The 18,550-nt window shown below is 34.5% G+C and overlaps 1 protein-coding gene across 6 annotated transcripts in view; it reads left to right on the top strand.

The window, feature by feature from the left end:
- The window catches only part of LOC110382568 (protein kinase C and casein kinase substrate in neurons protein 1), a 111,125-nt gene that overhangs the window by 57,143 nt on the left and 35,432 nt on the right, over positions 1-18,550 (top strand). For all 6 annotated transcript variants that reach the window (XM_049841612.2, XM_064039397.1, XM_049841613.2 and 3 more), the window contains one exon: positions 17,947-18,135. In XM_049841612.2, coding sequence (XP_049697569.1) covers positions 17,947-18,135 — 189 coding nt within the window. The remainder of the gene's footprint in view (positions 1-17,946; positions 18,136-18,550) is intronic.

Genomic DNA, 18,550 nt, shown 5'->3' with positions numbered 1-18,550 from the left:
ATTCCTCAAAGCAGAGAATTTTTGAAATAAATCAAATGCAGGAACCGTCATAATATTGTAACACGTCTCGTGAAGACATTTTCAATAAACTTCCTCAACATGAAATAGGATATACAATAACAAAAGGAATATGGCAGCTTCTGAAGATTCATTGAATTAATAAATAATACCTTTCCATCCGACTACCGAAGTACCGTCATGAATTCTTCAGTCTTGTTTCCTCCTCTATTATATTTGGAAAAGATACAGCATAAACCTCTTAAGCAATCATTTTCTTTACTTGTTCTATATTCAGAAAAACAATTCGATTACTCTCTAAAATAAATATGTATGCGTTCACGAATTTTGAATACCAATCTAGATGAGAACGACTTTCTAAGATAAGACCTGGGTTTAAATTGCTAATCAGGTGTTAAGTGTTGATTTTATCTACATTTGTAAGGTTTCCAACAATAGCTTAGGTAGCTAGAGGACTATTAATAAGTAGGTATAGTATTAAATGAACGATAAAATTAGATAATATCAATACTATACTTATCTTGACCCAATATTTATGGCATCAGGTTTATCTGGTCGTCGAGGGCTGTTTGAATGACATAAATGTCGACAATTATAGTGCCACTTCACGGAATTTAATTAGAAAAAATCCATGATATGGTCACAATGCTGCCTGATTGATAGTATTGGAGCCTTATAGTGCCCTATTTGAAGGTCCTAAAATGTCGTCAATCACAATTTAGGCCTCAAACCGACGGAATACCGTCGTAAGTATACGCTAGATAAACACTCCTTAATCCTATCGTATCGTCTCAGTTCCTTGTATCACTAACTCTATCCTAAGTCGAATCACGTCACCAAGTCCTTATAATCCAGTTAAGCCATTTCTACACTCGTAGCCTGAAGAAATCGAATAATATTATGTCCTAGGTCTTCCTACAGAATACTGAGTGGTCCAAGTCGTGTAAAAGTAATATGTATTAGCTACTTATCATTCTATTCAAGCCGTTTTGGAATTGAGAAGAACAAGCGACATACAGTTCGCTGAATTGATGTTTTAGTAAACAACACTATTATATTAAATTGCCATCTTTATGTGAGACTTTTTTTACTGTCTTGAATTCTTTGACCAATGCAACTTCAAATTGTTGCATTGTAATTTCTTTTATCTGCCGTTTCCCACGCAAACTCACCACTGTCACCTTTTGGGAAAAGAGACAGCATTTCAGCAGCTACTAAACTTTGGTCCTCGTCCTTTTTTATCTTATTTGGTCCTGTAAGCATGGCGTTCTTATGGGGTCCTTAATCATGTTTTAGGAATTATTTTTAAGTCTCCCTTTTAATGGGGCCATCCTAGCCGATTTAAATCTTTCCGCTGTCATTCAACACGTCATACTTTCCCAGTTCAACCTCGATGTTATCAGCCGGTACAGCTGGTCAGTTGCCACGTCTTTATCAATTCAAAGACAGACAACTATCTGTATTGTCCCTTGTTAGAGCCAACACAATCGGACCTCCATTATGTCGATAGATATAGCGCTGTCATCCGTCTTAACGGGCTGTCACGATATGTGTGAATGCTGCGTTTATATCATACTTAGGTCACTATTGAGTGTTGTTGCTTGCAGGAAAACAGCACTATTGAATGTTACTATCAATGCTAGCCGATGGTTTGTATTGACAATATCTGACCATCGCTCCTCCACCCGCGTCCTGATGATAAGTAGCTCATGTCCGTTCTCTAGGCTCTAGACTATCTGTGTACCAAATTAAGCGTGAAAAGGCGTCAGAAAAGACCACAGTTATTTTCTGAGGACTTCTGCTCCTGTACCTCATAATCTTAATTCTGTGATTTTCATATATTATCTATCCAATTTTTATTCACTATAACTACCAAATATAGTACATATTTTTCGCTGCAAGACTAGCGCACGCGCTTGTCCAAAGATGGCGTCTCATGAATTATACAAGTAGCGATGTTACAGTCAGGTCGCGTTTGTCCGTGACAGACGGACGGACGGAAACGTGCGTTTATGTAATGTGCTTGATGTAATCGTTTGGGTCGGCGTTTATGGAAAATCGTGTAGGTATCGGAATATTTTTATTTTGTTCTGCTGTAAGGATGAGGGGATTATTTTCAAGGTAAAATGTTTCCAGAATTTTCTCGGAAGATTTTCTGTTATTTTAATGAGCATCTGGAAAATTTTATTCATAACACATTTTACACTAATATTTTTACAAATGTACAAAGGTGGACTTAACGCCTTTTGTGTTCTATACCAGTCAACCTTTTGGTGGATGGAAATCAAATCTTGGAAATACATCTACATTCTAAAACAGCATATGTTAGCATAGCCATGTATGTTGTACATCGCAATATATCTTAGCATAACAACAACATTTATTAAAAACAATGATTCCTAATAAATAATTTTAGCCCATAAACCATACTAAAAATGTCAAACCAAGCCACAATGGTCTCCATGCAAATAACTACATACATTATCTACAATAGAAGTCGAAACAAAGTGCAATACATTAACATTATAAGTAGAAGCAGTTATAAACTTAGCGTCAATGGGTGCCAAGGATAACGCTGAATATTAATGGTTATTGGTTGTTATACTATTTGATTTGAGGTTTGAACATCCATCATTGGATTCTAAGAGACAAATACATAGAACATAGAGGAGAAATATACAAGAGGATCTTAGAAAATAGATGCCTGAGAATTATTTATTGATGCCCAAGAAAGGTCTGTTTGAGGCGGGCAGAAATTTCGGAACTACATTTTAAAGTCGCGTGGCATTTTCAGAAATAGCTTGGATTCAATAAAAGTAAAATATACAATTGGAAGAGGAGCTGATGCAGTGATGAGTCGCAGCATTAACCTGATATTTCAATTGAAGTAGTCTCAAGTCTTGATGCATTGTAGAAGGAAAAGAGAAAAAATAGAAAAGTCTTCTAAAAACATCAGTCAATATACATTTAATGCAAATTGATTGACAGCTTAGCAAATGCTAATCCAGCAACGAATTTATCTCCACTAGGCCATCACAGAGGGTTACATGAGCAATTACGAGGGGGTATTCTCACAACCCTGATAGCAGAATTCATGAATGTAGATTAGTTATTATGATAGGCGCTAGAGGATTGACGTGAGCCCTAATACCAATTTTCTCGTGGATCAAGGGTTCCCTAATGAATCTAATTCAAAACCCCGTTGTTGTGCGTTTAAATGAAGGATTATTTATTATTATTTATTGCATACTGTATGTGTAATACACAAAGAATACAGACAGTTTATATACAACGCCGAGCTTAACCCAAAATTGGGTCTTACAGCCAACACACACATCTCATATTTTTAATAATGAAGGCGAGTTTTTACAGCCCTTTAGCTAATTAGGTATGTAATCTAAACCTAATGTTTTCTGCCTTGTCGGCAAACTTATACAATTGAAACATTATCATTTATCGTAGTACCCTCTAGATTTTATAACTTCACTGTCAGTTTGACTAAGCCTTTACCCTAAGACGATCACGGTCGTCCATTGTTTGCTAAACAAGAAGCATCGGTGCTCATCGCTCCTATGATATAATGAGTTAATTTGCTTTATGACTCGATCACCCCGACCTGAGTAATCGAGTGACCACTGATGGTCTTAAGACAAGTGATGATTGATTAAGTTGCCTGTTCCCATTTGGTTTGAGGGTTTAATGGCAGACAATAGATAGCTTAGGTACGCACATTTTTGAAAAAAAATTGTTATTGCATTAGTAAGATTCGGTACTATAAGGAATTTTGGTATACCGTATCCATGAAATTAGTCTGCCCAGTATGTTGGGGTTAGGAGCGACTACTAATCTAACCTCCTTCACCCCAGTTACTCGGGCGATCCCTTGGTAAGATTGTTTATTAGACTTTCTGTTTCCGACTCTTCGTAGGGTCTGCTACAGGTGTTCAAAATACAGTATAGGTAAATCAAGGAAAATGATGACATTTAATATGATGATACTTTTGTCATTCGTATATCTTGCATGTTGGTATTATGAGATGTTGCACTTGTATGCTAATTATATTCACGGCCATGTGCCAGTAACACATTATCTGTCATCATATAAATATCTCAAATAGAATACTTATAAACTACGACTACCATCATTCGGAATCCAGAAAAACTTTATTGATATACAAATTCGTAAATTATGTTCAGTGATGTTCTTTAATTTCGATGGAGATATAAAAATCATCTCGCTCTTTTAATTGCTTAATTTTTCCAATGTTGGAAATATTCAGGATTCCTCAGATGCCATTCGCCAGAGGCATTATATCGATAATGGTTTGATTATTCAGTACAGGTCCGTAAAGGTCGGTGTATTACCGCCAGGGTCGCCATTAGAACCACTTGTTATGATCCCTAGAGTTTCAAGTACGATTTGAATTCCATTTCCCTATAAAATACTGAAATTTTTAATATTATTTCTTCGGAGAAATCTGGTTCCTTGAACTAAGGAATTTTATATGTATCCCCTGAAAGTACCTTACTACTTCGCGCAAGCGATTATAAAATAACCGACAATCTTCCTGTATAAATGGGCCGTCTTACACTGAAATAATTTTTAAACTGTCCCTGAAATCAGAGCGTTCAAATTAACACAGAAAATTCAGCATTGTGTACATTGAAACGTGCATGAAAAAAGACCAAATACAAAATTGTTTCCCTCACCTTAAGACCAAAATCTTGTCACTCATTCACAGCTCAATTTGATCTGTCAAATGTTAAATTCATTCAACATTCACTCATTAAGCTTCCGTAGTAATTCCCTGTAGAACAAAAGGGTACTTGCTATTGTTAAATCTTAATACGTTAACGTAAGACAGTATTACCGTGTAACAGAGGGATATTGTGTACACAATTAATTACTGCGTTGCTAGGCAACGAGCTGATATTAATTCTAAGATGATGATGTTGATGTGTTTTGGTCTTGACTCCTACTGTTTTACATGTATAACAGAATTAAAGTAAATTAGTGACTTCCTAGCTAGATCGAAGTGGTGTTAGCTTTTTGAGTGTATTTATTTAAATTATATATTGAATATTTGAGATAATGAATTTTATTGTTTACGATTTAGAAAAAAATATTGCCTTGCCTTGAAATGACTTTTAAGGAGAATTAACAGCAATTATCATCATATTTTACTTTAGTCAAATTCAGTTAGTTAAAAATACTAGCGTTTTATACATATAGTAGGTATGTTACCTACTAGGGCCTGCCCAAATATACCACAATGATCCAATTAAAAAGTTTGAACTAAGCGTTTTGTATTCAAGCCAAGTTTTAAAGTCATTGACTAAAACTGGCGCTCGTACGTGCCCCATAGTGTTGTTTAATGTCTGTTGAGTAGGTGTCCTAATAGTTTGAAGTTTCTTAAACGAGGACAACACTAGCGGTCTATGTTAGATACGTGTCGATCCAAAAGGACCAGTTATGCCATGAAGGGACCTATTTTAGTGAGCGGAAAAAAGATAGATAGATTTTTTAATTGAATCTTTTAATTAAAGCTTAGTAATCATCTGCTATAGGAAATGTTATTGTTCTAGTTAATTCTACTTGGGCGGTTTTACTAACGGCCCGAGGGAATTACTTCCCTTTTCCAAATATAATATAGCGAATGTCACCCCAGGATAGTTTAGCTTTGTAAAAATGAAATGATTTCAAGAGTTTCGGAGCATTTTTCGTACAAACAAAAAAAAAATGTTTCCTGTTTACTATATTTGTATGTAAAATTATAAATAACAGATATTCGATAAACCAAATATTTCGTATAAATTGACATTATCCTTGACGATGACACATTTAATATTGTTTTAAATCTGACACAACTGTTGAATAAATACATACAAATAGAGGTAAAATAAACATGACAGGTGTCGCAAATAGCTTTAATATTTATTTTCAAACTTGTCTAAGGAATGCAATAAAATTGATTATTTTTCCGACCCAAATATCGACCAATAGAATTGCACCATTCGACGTCACGTGGTACAACCTACATGGTATTATACTGAAATTTTTTTGAATATTTTCTCTGGTCGTTGCTACGTCAAACTGACAGGTTGTGGCCGACATTTGGGACGGAAAAATAATCTCCCGAATACCACACGAGCTTCATAATTATCTGGCATTTCCCTCAAGGTTCCCTGCAAACAAATAAAGTCGTCAAGTTTTTCAGGAAAAATCACTCGCGCTTCGCGCTCGTTATTTTTTAACCTGAAAAACTTGACTCCTTCATTTGTTTGCAACGAACCTATCGGAAAATACCCGATAATTTTGAAGCTCTTGTGGTATTATAAGTGATAATTAGTTATTAAGCTACAATGTCGGACGGACTCGATGTATTAGATTTTATCCATCCTATTCTAAAACGGGGTCTTAAAAAAGTTCTGGCTTAAGTACTAGGCTTAAACCATGGTTTAGAATGAAAGTAAATGGTCGAAATCTAGTACTAAAGCTGGTACTATTTATGACCATGTTTTATAATAAGGTGGTATGTGTCGTTAAAAAACGAAATACGAAACTAGAAAAGCTAACAAGTGATCTAAAACTGATCGGAATTCGCTACGATGGCAGCAGATAAGTGGTAGAGCGACAAATATTTTCCCTTCAACCGGTTTCTTATCTGACTTATCACACTCGTAAATGTATGCAAATTCGTGTGAAATAGCCGATTAGTGGCTTAATGGCTTAATATTATATTCAATTATTAACAAGTTTATAAAGTCTTCGTACAAGCACAGATAACTTTAACAGACAACCTAGTGACTTAGGTTGTCTATAGCACGAGGTCACTTTTGATGATAAATAAACTTAAGTCTAAAAGAAAGAAAAGTAAAATCAAAGAAATATCATCCTTGTACCAGTAGGTACAAATATATTGCATAAAGCGACTGTCTTTCTGACCTCCTCAAAAATATATTTTAATAATCCTTAGATAGATCTCTTATTATTCACTTGACATACATGAACACGAAACATTGTTATTATTAAACATTTAATTAAATCATCCACGTTATTAAGATGTCAAAAGCGTTATATCTCAATTAGAAACACTAGATTATTGCTTGTACGACTACCTACAATGTTTTAAGGCTATATTATTTAGCGAAGGCCTATCATTAGTGTTGTAGTCTTAAACTACGTTTGACCGTTGACCTGGTTGGGATAAATGCAATTAATATGCAAATAGTCCTGAGAGATCTTAATAACCTAATAGTGGATTTCAATGTTTTTGAAATAGTGTCGAATTTTATTTTTCAGTAGCTTAGCCAGTGATTTTACCCATTGTCATGTGAGAACTGCTTTGCGCTCCTGTCTAACACGGAAAGAACTTTTCAAATTGTACCAGGATTTCCAGAAGTTCGCGCGCGTTCAAGCGAAAAAATATATAAACAATCTCTTCAGCTTATAATATCAATTTATCCTCTTTAATTCATTCTCTAACCTACAGAAAATAAAATACGCTCTTCCTAAAACATGAGTGAAATCTTATCCTAAATTCCCACAAGTTTCTAACTGAAGCCAGTTTGGAAGGCAATCGCTAGGTTTATCTAAGTTCTTAAGTTACCCCAAGCTACGAGCCACCTAGGACCAATTTCCCAACTTCGACTAGTTCAACCGTTGTGAAGTAAAGACTCACAGTCTACCTTTTCAGAATATGTTAAACGTCTGATAGAGCAAAATGTTTTATTCATGAGTATGTATTTTTTTGGATATTTTATCGCTTGAGGAAATTCTGTTGTCTGTGTGACTTGTTGATGACAGGTCGTAAATAGTCTCTAAAGGAAGGTGAATTGTTTATTCTTTATATTAATGTGTTTAGGTCTTTGGAAATATATAGTCTAAGCGTTTATGGGTAAATTTGAATTAACAGGTTTATAGTAATCTACATTTATACAATAAAGAGGATACATTTTTGTGTGTTTGTCCGAAACTACTCATTTTCAGCATTCGCCGTAGAATGCATAATCGTTTATATCATTAGTAACTTGGTCTCCTTTCTTACTTTCAACATTCACATTAATTTAACAAATTTATTACCACCGTAATTAAATTTGATTTAATCACAGCGCTCCACAATTATTTCACTCACAATAGAAACAATTTTCCATCGGACGTAACCTTGTATCGGCGTCATACTTTATTAAATTCCAATTTAATTTGTTCGCTTCGCAAATGTCACTACACTGCGAAGTTAAGGCCCCTTGTTTTATTGCTGAAGTTTATATTATGTAGGCCATTTTATTGCGAAAGTAGACATTACTTATTTAGATGTATGGGATGAGGTATAAAATATGTGCTTAAATGTATAAACAGAAGAACTACTAAGAAACTTGTACGTAAATAACTTCGTCATTATTATTCTCAAAAAATCGGGAGATAAGTATTCGTTTCAAGAGATCTCTGAGAGGTACTTTACACTCTTATGTGGGTGCAAATATATTTTTAGGGATGGAAATTCGTCAAATGATACCTTTCCTCCTTTCAGTGTAGTAGGTTTGGGAAGCCCTTTGCGATTGCAGTCATAATTTCGAAGAATCCGGTACACAAAATAATAAAATTGAAACCTTCTCCTAAGTCTGAAAAATACTATGCTGAAAACGGCATCGAAATCGGTGCAAACCAACGTGAGGTAATCGCGCACAAATATAAATTATGTTCGTTAAGTTAAATTGAGAAACTCCTTTTTTAATTCTGTTAATAAAAGACAGTTATTAAAAACAACAAACTACGTCAATATTTTTGCAACCAATGTTCATTAACTTATCACAGAACCAGTCAACATACTTTTCTTTTTTATTTAAGGCAATTGTTAACTTTGTGTTAACATGTAACAGCAGTCAATTATAAAACCGGTAGGGTCGTTGTTTTGTGCATCATTAATATATTTAATGGGTCTCAAATAATTATACTTGTTTGTTTAAACTTTAAGGCAATTAGGTTTCATTCATTGTCTTGTGTTTAAATGATTTCATAAATTGTCATATTTTTTTATAAATTAAATTATTACTTGGGAGTTTGAGTTTTAAATTTGTTTAATCTTAGCTTCCGCCAGCAGTTTAACCGGCGTCCCTTGAGAACCTTTGCAGGAACCCGGATAAAACCTACTTCGATAAATGGGCTATCTTACACTGAAAGAATTTTTCGAATCGGACCAGTTCTTCTTGAGATTAGCGCGTTCAAACAAACACAAACACTGAAGCTTTACAATATTAATATAGATATAATATAGATTTTCTAAGTAATACAGAGATTTCTATTTGTTTTCATTTTAAAACATTTCTTGGTGCCTAAGTAAAATTAATAATGTTTCTTATACTTGCACTCTCATTTTTATTTCTAACTGAAACCACTTTCATTCTACACATGAAGTCTACAATTTTACCGGGTTAATTAATAAAAGAGCCGTTCTAACGTTCTAGATTTTACTTAAAGCAATGAAAGCGAAAAGCAGTCAGCCATTTCTGTTTTCGTAATATTATATGAAACATTTCTCGCTCAGAAACTGCAATTTCATTACATTTGTGTTGTCTTTGTGAATGCGAATTGCTGAATAACGTAATATTTATTTTTTACGTTTATTTTCAGTTTTTTCATAAAGCACGATAAACTGTAGGTCCCGACTGTTATGAACATCTTTGGTTGACAGTCGTTATGAATAATCAGAAGCCAGTAAGTCTGATAACCAGTCTTACCTAGGGCAATGGGTCCAGCTGCATGAGATAAGATTGGACGCCGACCCCAACATAGTTGGTAAAAGGCAGACGATTTTCAGTTTTTATGAAACATTTTTACCTTTCCTGTTTTATATAGAAAGACTTTCATTTGCCTTAGGCTAGACTAGATATATTTTTTCGTACAGCGATGAAGAATGAAAGGAAATGTGTGACGAATTGCCAAGTTCGTGTCGGCGACATTTTCATGTAATAGCTTGAAGGGACAAATGTTTGATGTTCTTCGTGAAAAGGGTTTTGTGTTAGAAGATTGAATCGTTTTTCATGTTTTTTTTTATTTTATTCTAAGTTTCACAGTAAATGTATATTTTTTTTTATATAGAAATGATCTAGATTTGAATCTCACGCCCTTCTCAGTTTTATTGGGATATTTTTCGTTTGTTGTTTCGTTGTTATATTGTTTTGGGACATTTCCGCTTAGTCATTAGAACAAAAAAGGTACGTCTTAAAATATAGTCGTTAACCGTTTTATATCTCAATCCTATCAATAAACACAGACAGTCTACAAATAAATCTTAAAACACATTAACTAACAACAGACAATTGAAGTTATTCGCCGCGATTTAGTTCAATAGAGCGCTCATAAATCTTCTAGAAATAGAACACCCACAGTTTCGTTCATAGAAACGCTAGAACGCTACATATCTGATTAGAAAATTGCTGTGACATTATACTGAGGTTTACTGTTTACTTGTTATAATAGGTGTTCAGTGGGTGTTCAATTGTTTTGTATTTGTAGAGTTGTTATTGCGTAGATTGAGTGCTACTGATTTAATCATGTATTTGAGTCGCAGTAGATTGAACTGTTTAGAATTTTCTATATAACATACTAGTCGTTTTCCCGCAGTTTCACTCACGTCCTTTGGAAACTTCTGCCCGTACCGGGTTAAAATGTAGCTTGTTTTGCTCGGGAATAGTGTAGCTTTTCATTGTGAAATAATTTTACAAAGGACAATGGGCACAAATATACGGGACCTGGTATGCCCCACCAATAGCAATGTCATTTATATCAGTGGGGTATACCTATCTACCCATTGTCCTTTCTTCAGTAGCTGACGTTAAGGTACAAATAAACAAACAAAGCATATCCTCTTTGTTAAGTATAGATGTAAAAATACATTAGAAAATACCTGTCCAATAATGGCTACAATAGTTACCACATCTTATACACTGCAAAAGATTAAGAAACACTTTGTAATCCACAATCAACACAAGCAAATGCATCTAGAATAACAATCGACTATCACAAATTCACACACGTAACCGAAATCTAAGATAAGCTAAACAAGCGATAAAAATGTTAATGATTTAAATAGAAAACTGTGGACAGTGCACATTTACAAAAGCGACACTTTCGTTGTTTCTCCTACGGACTGAATAAAATGCATGTGCTTGATGAATATTTAGAGTGCAGACGTGCAGACGATAGAAATGCGAAGACGAAGGTTGGATGCATTTTTTAAATCGTTGTAGGTCGTTGACCGTCTTTAGAAAGGTTTTATTGAAATGTGTATTGTGTTTTCGCAATAATAATGGGACTATATTTTTGTATTTTTGTCATGCAGTCTAACTGAGCTGGTTTTCTGTCAAAATTGATGCAAACAATATTACATTCACTGTGTACTTCCCTGAAACACTCTTTTTTTAATTAGATAAGGTTCCATACTTTATTTTCGATTAGAACCTAACCTACATGACCTTGTATTCAAAGTCACAAAGCAAAGCATCTTTTTAATCGTCTTCCCAATAAAGAAGGAAGTTTTCAATTTAGATGTTTTAAAAATACACCAGTATCCCCTAATCCCAAAACTCGTGAAACAAGCGTCAAAAGAAACAGCTCATCTACACAAACTGACATTTTACATGTTTTTGTATGTACATAATTTATCGCGACGCCTCTTCAAAGTTAGTGCGGCTGGCATCCAGCCAGGTATTGAGGGAAAGAGTGAAAATATCGCCGCTGACCTTTGCTGGCCCCCGCTTCACCTTAACACTTGAAGATTTAGGTACCTATTTATAGATATGGAGATAGTATGGTTGTTAAGATATTTAGTATAGGGTCAATTTTGCCGCGATTTTTTTAGGAACTAACTTTGTATGATCTCGGTCATTGAAACTACACGAACAAATTGTGATTGGTTCGGAATTTAATATTTGTTAATTATGAAGTGTAATTAGTCAACAATAAACCCACATGACATGCAGAAGTATCAGCGACTTATCAAGGCCTCTTAATATATCAATATTTATTTTTCTTGTGACGTTGATAGACAACAACTACTAACTAACAACTAAAACATTGCGGTTAAAACCAATCCAGTATGACCAGAGATAAATGAAAGAATTCAAAAATTTGCCTGATATAAACTAAGTTTTGTTTAACTAATGACTATTCAACGCCTTCCCACTATAAAACATTTACTATTCATACGCACGATAATCAGCAAGTTTACTCATTACTTAGCGCAAGAACTTCATTAAAGCCATGCGCAAACAGCTTACGTTTGCGCAAATCGCGCTAACTGCGCAAAAATGCGGAAACGCGAACTCTCAAACAACGCTAATCGTGGCTCAAATAAATGACGTACGCAATTAATACGTAATTAGTACGCAATTAATACGTAATTAGTACGCAATACGGCATGAACATATTTTATTTTAAGACCTAAGTATAACACCTCTGAATCACAAACACAGAATTTGATTTGATTTGAATTATCTTGTTATCAGGAACAAAAGATCCAGATGAACGGTTCTGTCTTCAGGGTAATATTCGTCTGCGAATTTGCGTACTTTTCTTTTTATAAGGTTGCTTGAGGAAAATTATGAAATCATTCGTGTTTAGACTCAAAGGTTTCGGTATACGCTTGTGTTGTTGAATAGAAGAGATCACATCAAAAATAATCTCTTTAAAATAGACCTGTAGGTGACCCAATTTATGACAAACATATGTATTAGAGTATTAAATACAATCAAATCTTTATTACTAGAGGCTTTTCAAGGACCCAGAAACGACAAATCCTTTTGGACCCCTTTCAACAGATTTTTCTTTCTAAATAGCCGTATGACCAGGATATCATAGCACTCAGTAGGATAAATTATAAATGCTTAGTCGAGGAAAAATGAAATTCCATTGCCATTACGAATCATACTACGCTTAGATGACTTCGTGACTTTTGAAGAGTCACAACGGAATTTCCTGCCTGAATATTGCTCAGGATTTCGTTTCTTTATAAGTTGATACAAAAGGCTGTAAAGGGTCTTGTTTTACAAAAGGCTGGACTTGATGCTCACTGAATATTTTTTTTGTAAGTAGTATTGCAAATCGGGAGATTAAATTGTCTTGATTCAAAGATAGGAACAGATAAACTGTTTGAATAGCCTTACTAACTTTATTTGAAGCCAATGCTCAAATCGAAGTTAAAAGAATTGTTATATATGTAGGTCGATCTTTAGAGTACGCTCCCAAGAAATCCCATTTAAAAAGTAATACATAATCGTATTTTCTTTTATATTCATAATATAATTTCCAGGTATTATGTAACATTTTAACAGAATCCAATATTTATAAAATCCCCGGCATAAAAAATAACAGTATTCCTCGAAACACACATACAATATTACGTAGAACTTGCGTATAGTTCTGTTTAACCGGAGCTAGAATGACGTTATCGTCGATAACACGTGATTGATATCGCAATGCGGAGTTGATAGCATCTGATAGTTTAACTTGACTATTTAAAATTTAGGTAAATTGGAACGGTTTAGTGCTAGATTAAGGTGAAAGACTCTTACAGGAATCTTACAGGCCACATGATACTAAGTTTGATGTCTAATAGTTTCTTAAATAAGTATTTTTAATAATTGTTTGACTGATTCAAAGTATCCTAACACACTCGGAAAGGAAAACTAGTCACCATATATTTTTTGAAGATTTTCGTTAGAGTTAAATTGGACGATGTAATTAAGAAGTTATTTTTAGAGTTTACGAAAATTATCTTCGAAACAATATGATTGGATTTGTACTATCTTAATCGTATCCTCACTATAATCTTGAATTCCATTCATGTGTTGTAATAAATAAATCGATATTACTTAATTGCCATAATCAGGTGAGTACATAGGTGTGTCTATCTACATATATCCTCGTTGTGAAAGTCATCAAAAGTTATTTATAATTTTTGATTAATCTTTGCCTTAAATTCTGATCCATTCTGACAGTCGCTCCAAGTAAAGCACTGGTGCTCAGCTGCATCCAGTTAGACTGGAAGCCGACCCCAACATAGTTGGGAAATACTAGACAGATGATGATGACTTTTCAGTTGTACAGGGTCATTAGGACCTTAAAAAGTTTCTTACTTTTAAGCGTATGTTTTCATGTTTACTTCAAATTCTACACAGAGATCAACCGCTTTGAAAGAGGTGCCTAATATTAATATGGGCATTCAAATCTATTCAACCTTTGCAGATCTATTAGTAGATAAACTTAACAAATAGCAAGTTAACAATAATGTGGTACCTACATAAACGCGATGACCGTCATTGGTCACAAGGCTGTTATGATTCGTGTCCAATGCCAATGAATAGCACTCATTGGAAACCTATTATAAAAGTGAAACTGATTGTACTATTAATTCGAAACCTTATGAATATAGATTGTCCACTTGTCATCATTTTTTGACCAGTCTAGCCCAAAAATCAGCAAATTCAATATAAAATATATAAAAAAACGCAAAAGCTACGGAAAGATATTGGTACTAAACCATTGGTAAATACGTTGTTCTTCAATTGTACCAATGTAATTCAGTAGCTTTAAGTAAGTAAGATCACAATATTTCATAACTGGATTAATCGAAAAAGACCTTAAGATCGCATAAGGCCTTATCTCTATATTTCAAAACTATTCAAGGACCACAAAATAAATAGCAAGAAGTCACTAATAAATATACCTACTTCTAAATCAAACATCTAGACACACGGCAGTGTGTCCGCCAAGTTCGAGCAAAAAAAGCGACACACCGGCCGTGGGTTATATTACACGAACCATTTCGGGCCAAATTCGACCCCCCTGTAACTCAAAATCTATTTTATTTACGCATATCAAATTTCTAGTATCTGTTGAGACCCCCTCAATTATCTAAAATACAGAATTTCATTAATATACCTATTGTAGGTCTTGAGATATTGACGTCAGAAAATCGCTATTTTTACTATACACTCACTGACTGATTCACTGACTCACTCATCAAAAACCTAGACCACTTCCAATGGTCGTATTGACTTGAAATTTGGCATGGAGGTAGGTCTTTATGTCAAGGTAAAGGAAAAAATCTGAAAATGGCCAAGTGTGAGTCGGTTTCAAAATAATGAAGGTGTTTTATACCCGGTGTAAATTTATACCCCTAAGGAACTAAAACGAACTAAATTTATCTATATTTATATAATATATCTTCGAATGGTACAAAGGTTTGTATTTAGTCAAAGTAAAGTAAAAATCTGAAAACGGCCAAGTGTGAATCACTTTCGAAAATAACGAATGTGTAACTTTGATCCACGAACATAATATATGATAACATGTCATGTCAGTCAGTTGGTAAATCTAGTCCATTTAGTTAATCTAGTTCATTTCTTGCATATAAAAAAATCTAAAAAATAGTATAAATGAGACATTTCTTTAACTAACTTCATCATAAGAAAAAAATAAAATAAACAACCTTACAAAAATAAATGAAATCCCACCCAAAACAAAAATGTGAAAGACTGCCAAGTTCGATAATATGGAAATGCTTCGCCTATAAAAGAAGTGAGATCTGAATAAGTACCAAGTTCCATACACATACCTCAGTTAAAAATAGTTACTTTTTAATGATGATTACTTGGCAAGTTTTAATAGAAAATTAAATACTTGATTCATTGCGTTTAGTAGGTTTATAACAAGGTGTATGAAAACTTGCCTAGTAACATCATTAAAAAGTAACTATTTTTAACTGAGGTATGTGTATGGAACTTGGTACTTATTCAGATCTCACTTCTTTTATAGGCGAAGCATTTCCATATTATCGAACTTGGCAGTCTTTCACATTTTTGTTTTGGGTGGGATCTTTACGTCAATACCAATACAAGACCCCACAATGTAACTAACTTCGTATATAATGATGCAAACGTCAGTACCGCATGCATGACGTTATATCATTACTGTCATCAGCCGTAGCGTCATCCATCAGTTCACTTATCATGCTTGCTTCAACATTAACTGGGTTCTAGTAATTAAAATGACTAGTGTTGATTTGAAGGATAGTTTGTTTGTTAATGGTAGTCTTTGGCTAGCCATTTCCTAAAGAGGGATGAAGAATTGAAAATGAAATGAAAAAGCGCTTATTCAAGAAATATCATCACACACATAATACTTCTGCCAAACTGCAAAGCAGTTTGTTGATTAAATATTGGTTCCGAAACGACTATTCTAAGCAGGTTCATTAACTTACCTTTGTATTTCTATTTTTTTTTGTTTCCGATGGCAAAATTAGTTTCGTATTAAGCTCAGACATCCATTTAAAAGGCTCACAAAATTAATACATACTGTGTACCAAAAATATTTAGAAGCACTCCACACGGGAACAGCTTAATATTTTACCCTACAGCTACGCCAAACTTTCTCATTTCCTAAACGTTTATTTAACACCCTTTTACTTTTTCACGAAAAAACATGTTTTCAGTCCACCGCCGCGTAACACGTTTTAAAATGAAAGAATGAAGAAAATTTCGCGCATCAGGTGGTTATTTTTTATGCAAACTGTTGCTTGGACGTTAAATGCATTTTTAATGGACGTGTTTTTTCTCAAATCTGCTTTTAAATGCATCGCAAATTGAGATTTTCTAGTTTTGAAGTCGAAAGTTGGGTGGTAAAACATGTATTTCGAAATAAAAACATGTCAATCTAGGTATAAGAAATAATTTGTCTGAAAGATTTCAACATATGGCCCAAAGGTTCAGCTTCCAAACCCCATCCAAGTCTGGCTATTATCTTAACACCTAAGCTCCTTCGAAACCCTAATTTTTCCCCAGACATTTTAGCCTAATAGACTAATATTTCACCCTATAAAAACAGCCTTTTAACACGATAATATGCATTCAATTATGTAAAGTATACCCGAGCGTGTCCCTGCATACCTCTGACTATTAGCTACAACAAAAGCGGTAGAAAGTTCTAGACGTCCCACGTAGTGTCACCGACAGAATGAGAAGTGCTGTTAGCAGTTTGACATCTGTCAGTAGCTTCCTGGGTCTGCTGCGTTTAATGGTATGGTCGGCACATGCATTTGTAGTGCTTGGTGGTCAGATTTTTTTTATTTCGATTTCAATTTTTTATGGTAGTCAAAATACGAGTACCTTTAAAAATTTGGGGTCATGATTTAATTTTGCCTAAAATGTATTGACCCTAGGACCAAGTTTCTCAAAACAACTCTTTACTATGAATTTTTAAAGTAAACAGTTGTTAGAAATTCGTTTACATGGTCCTTTATCTAATTATTTACCTTTATCGTAATCGTACCGTTAACGAAAGTATTTATTGAGCCACTTTTTTAACGAATAGTCTAGAACATTTTTCCTCCCTTCAGCATAAAAAATGCATCGTATCGTACCCACACCTACGTATATTTGCTTAGGATTACCTCGAAGCGTACTCAGCCGATCCACCAGTCTTTGTTACCTGATACGTTTGTAGTGCAAATGGAGCGATAGCTGGCTCAAACTGGGTCACACCGGTTTTCCAATAAATTAATCACTCGCCAAGATGAGCTTTGATATTGACACGGCCATCGACAAGGATCATCTTTGAACCTCGACCTGTTACAAGATTTCAATCTGTGTTAAGATATAATAATTTAAAAAAAATAGAAACTGCTAATTTGTGCTTTATTTTCCATATTACTTAGCTTTTTGAATAAACTGTCTGCAAACAATTCATTTTGATGTCTGATCAATCGAAATGATTATTTCTCAGCAATCTTTCAAGGCCTTTCTACTTCATCATAAACGCCTTCCGGTTTTTCTCTATCAAAGGGTTTATTCTGATTTTAGATATAAGAAACTGTACCACTGTTGAGAAGTCAAAACACAAAATCTAAAAACAAATTTTCTCTTGTTACAGTCAATGATCCAGCTAAAAGAACGCAAAGAAATGGACGAGGCATTCAAAAAGGCGCAGAAACCCTGGGCGAAGCTTCTGCAGAAGGTGGAACGCACGCGACTGGAGTACCACACGGCTTGCAAGCAGGAGAGGACGGCGCAGAACCAGGAACGGAATGCCAGCGGAGACAGCTCACTTAGTCCGGATCAGGTCAGTGGGGACTTTGATATATTTAGTATAGATCTAGTTGAAGTTAATGACGGTTTGCAACTGACTTCGGGGGAAGGGAATGTGGTCATATACTTCGCTCTGTTGACCAGGTGATGCCTAAAATGGTCTCTGCACAGCGACTCGTGGAAATATATCGAGCCGCCAATAAGTTTGGGTGGAAGTATAGTAAAAAGAGAGTGTTATGGAGGTCTTTTTGAGTAATGAAGGTCTAGAAAGGGTCAGTTAAGATTGGGATAGGATTCGAAGTGTAGGGTTTACATTCGGATTAACATATTTTTAAAGCATTCCTTCGCTTGAAACTGCGGAGATTCTGCAAGATAATGCCTCTAAGGAGATAGGTTCTTGAAAGGCGATATCGATACCTATCTAAGATAAAAAATATCTTCACTTACTA

Source organism: Helicoverpa armigera, chromosome 19 (genome assembly GCF_030705265.1).
Source record: "Helicoverpa armigera isolate CAAS_96S chromosome 19, ASM3070526v1, whole genome shotgun sequence".
Classification (NCBI taxonomy): Eukaryota; Metazoa; Arthropoda; class Insecta; order Lepidoptera; family Noctuidae; genus Helicoverpa; species Helicoverpa armigera.
The sequence above is the reverse complement of the archived record's forward strand: the minus strand, read 5'-3'. Positions and strand labels throughout refer to the sequence as shown.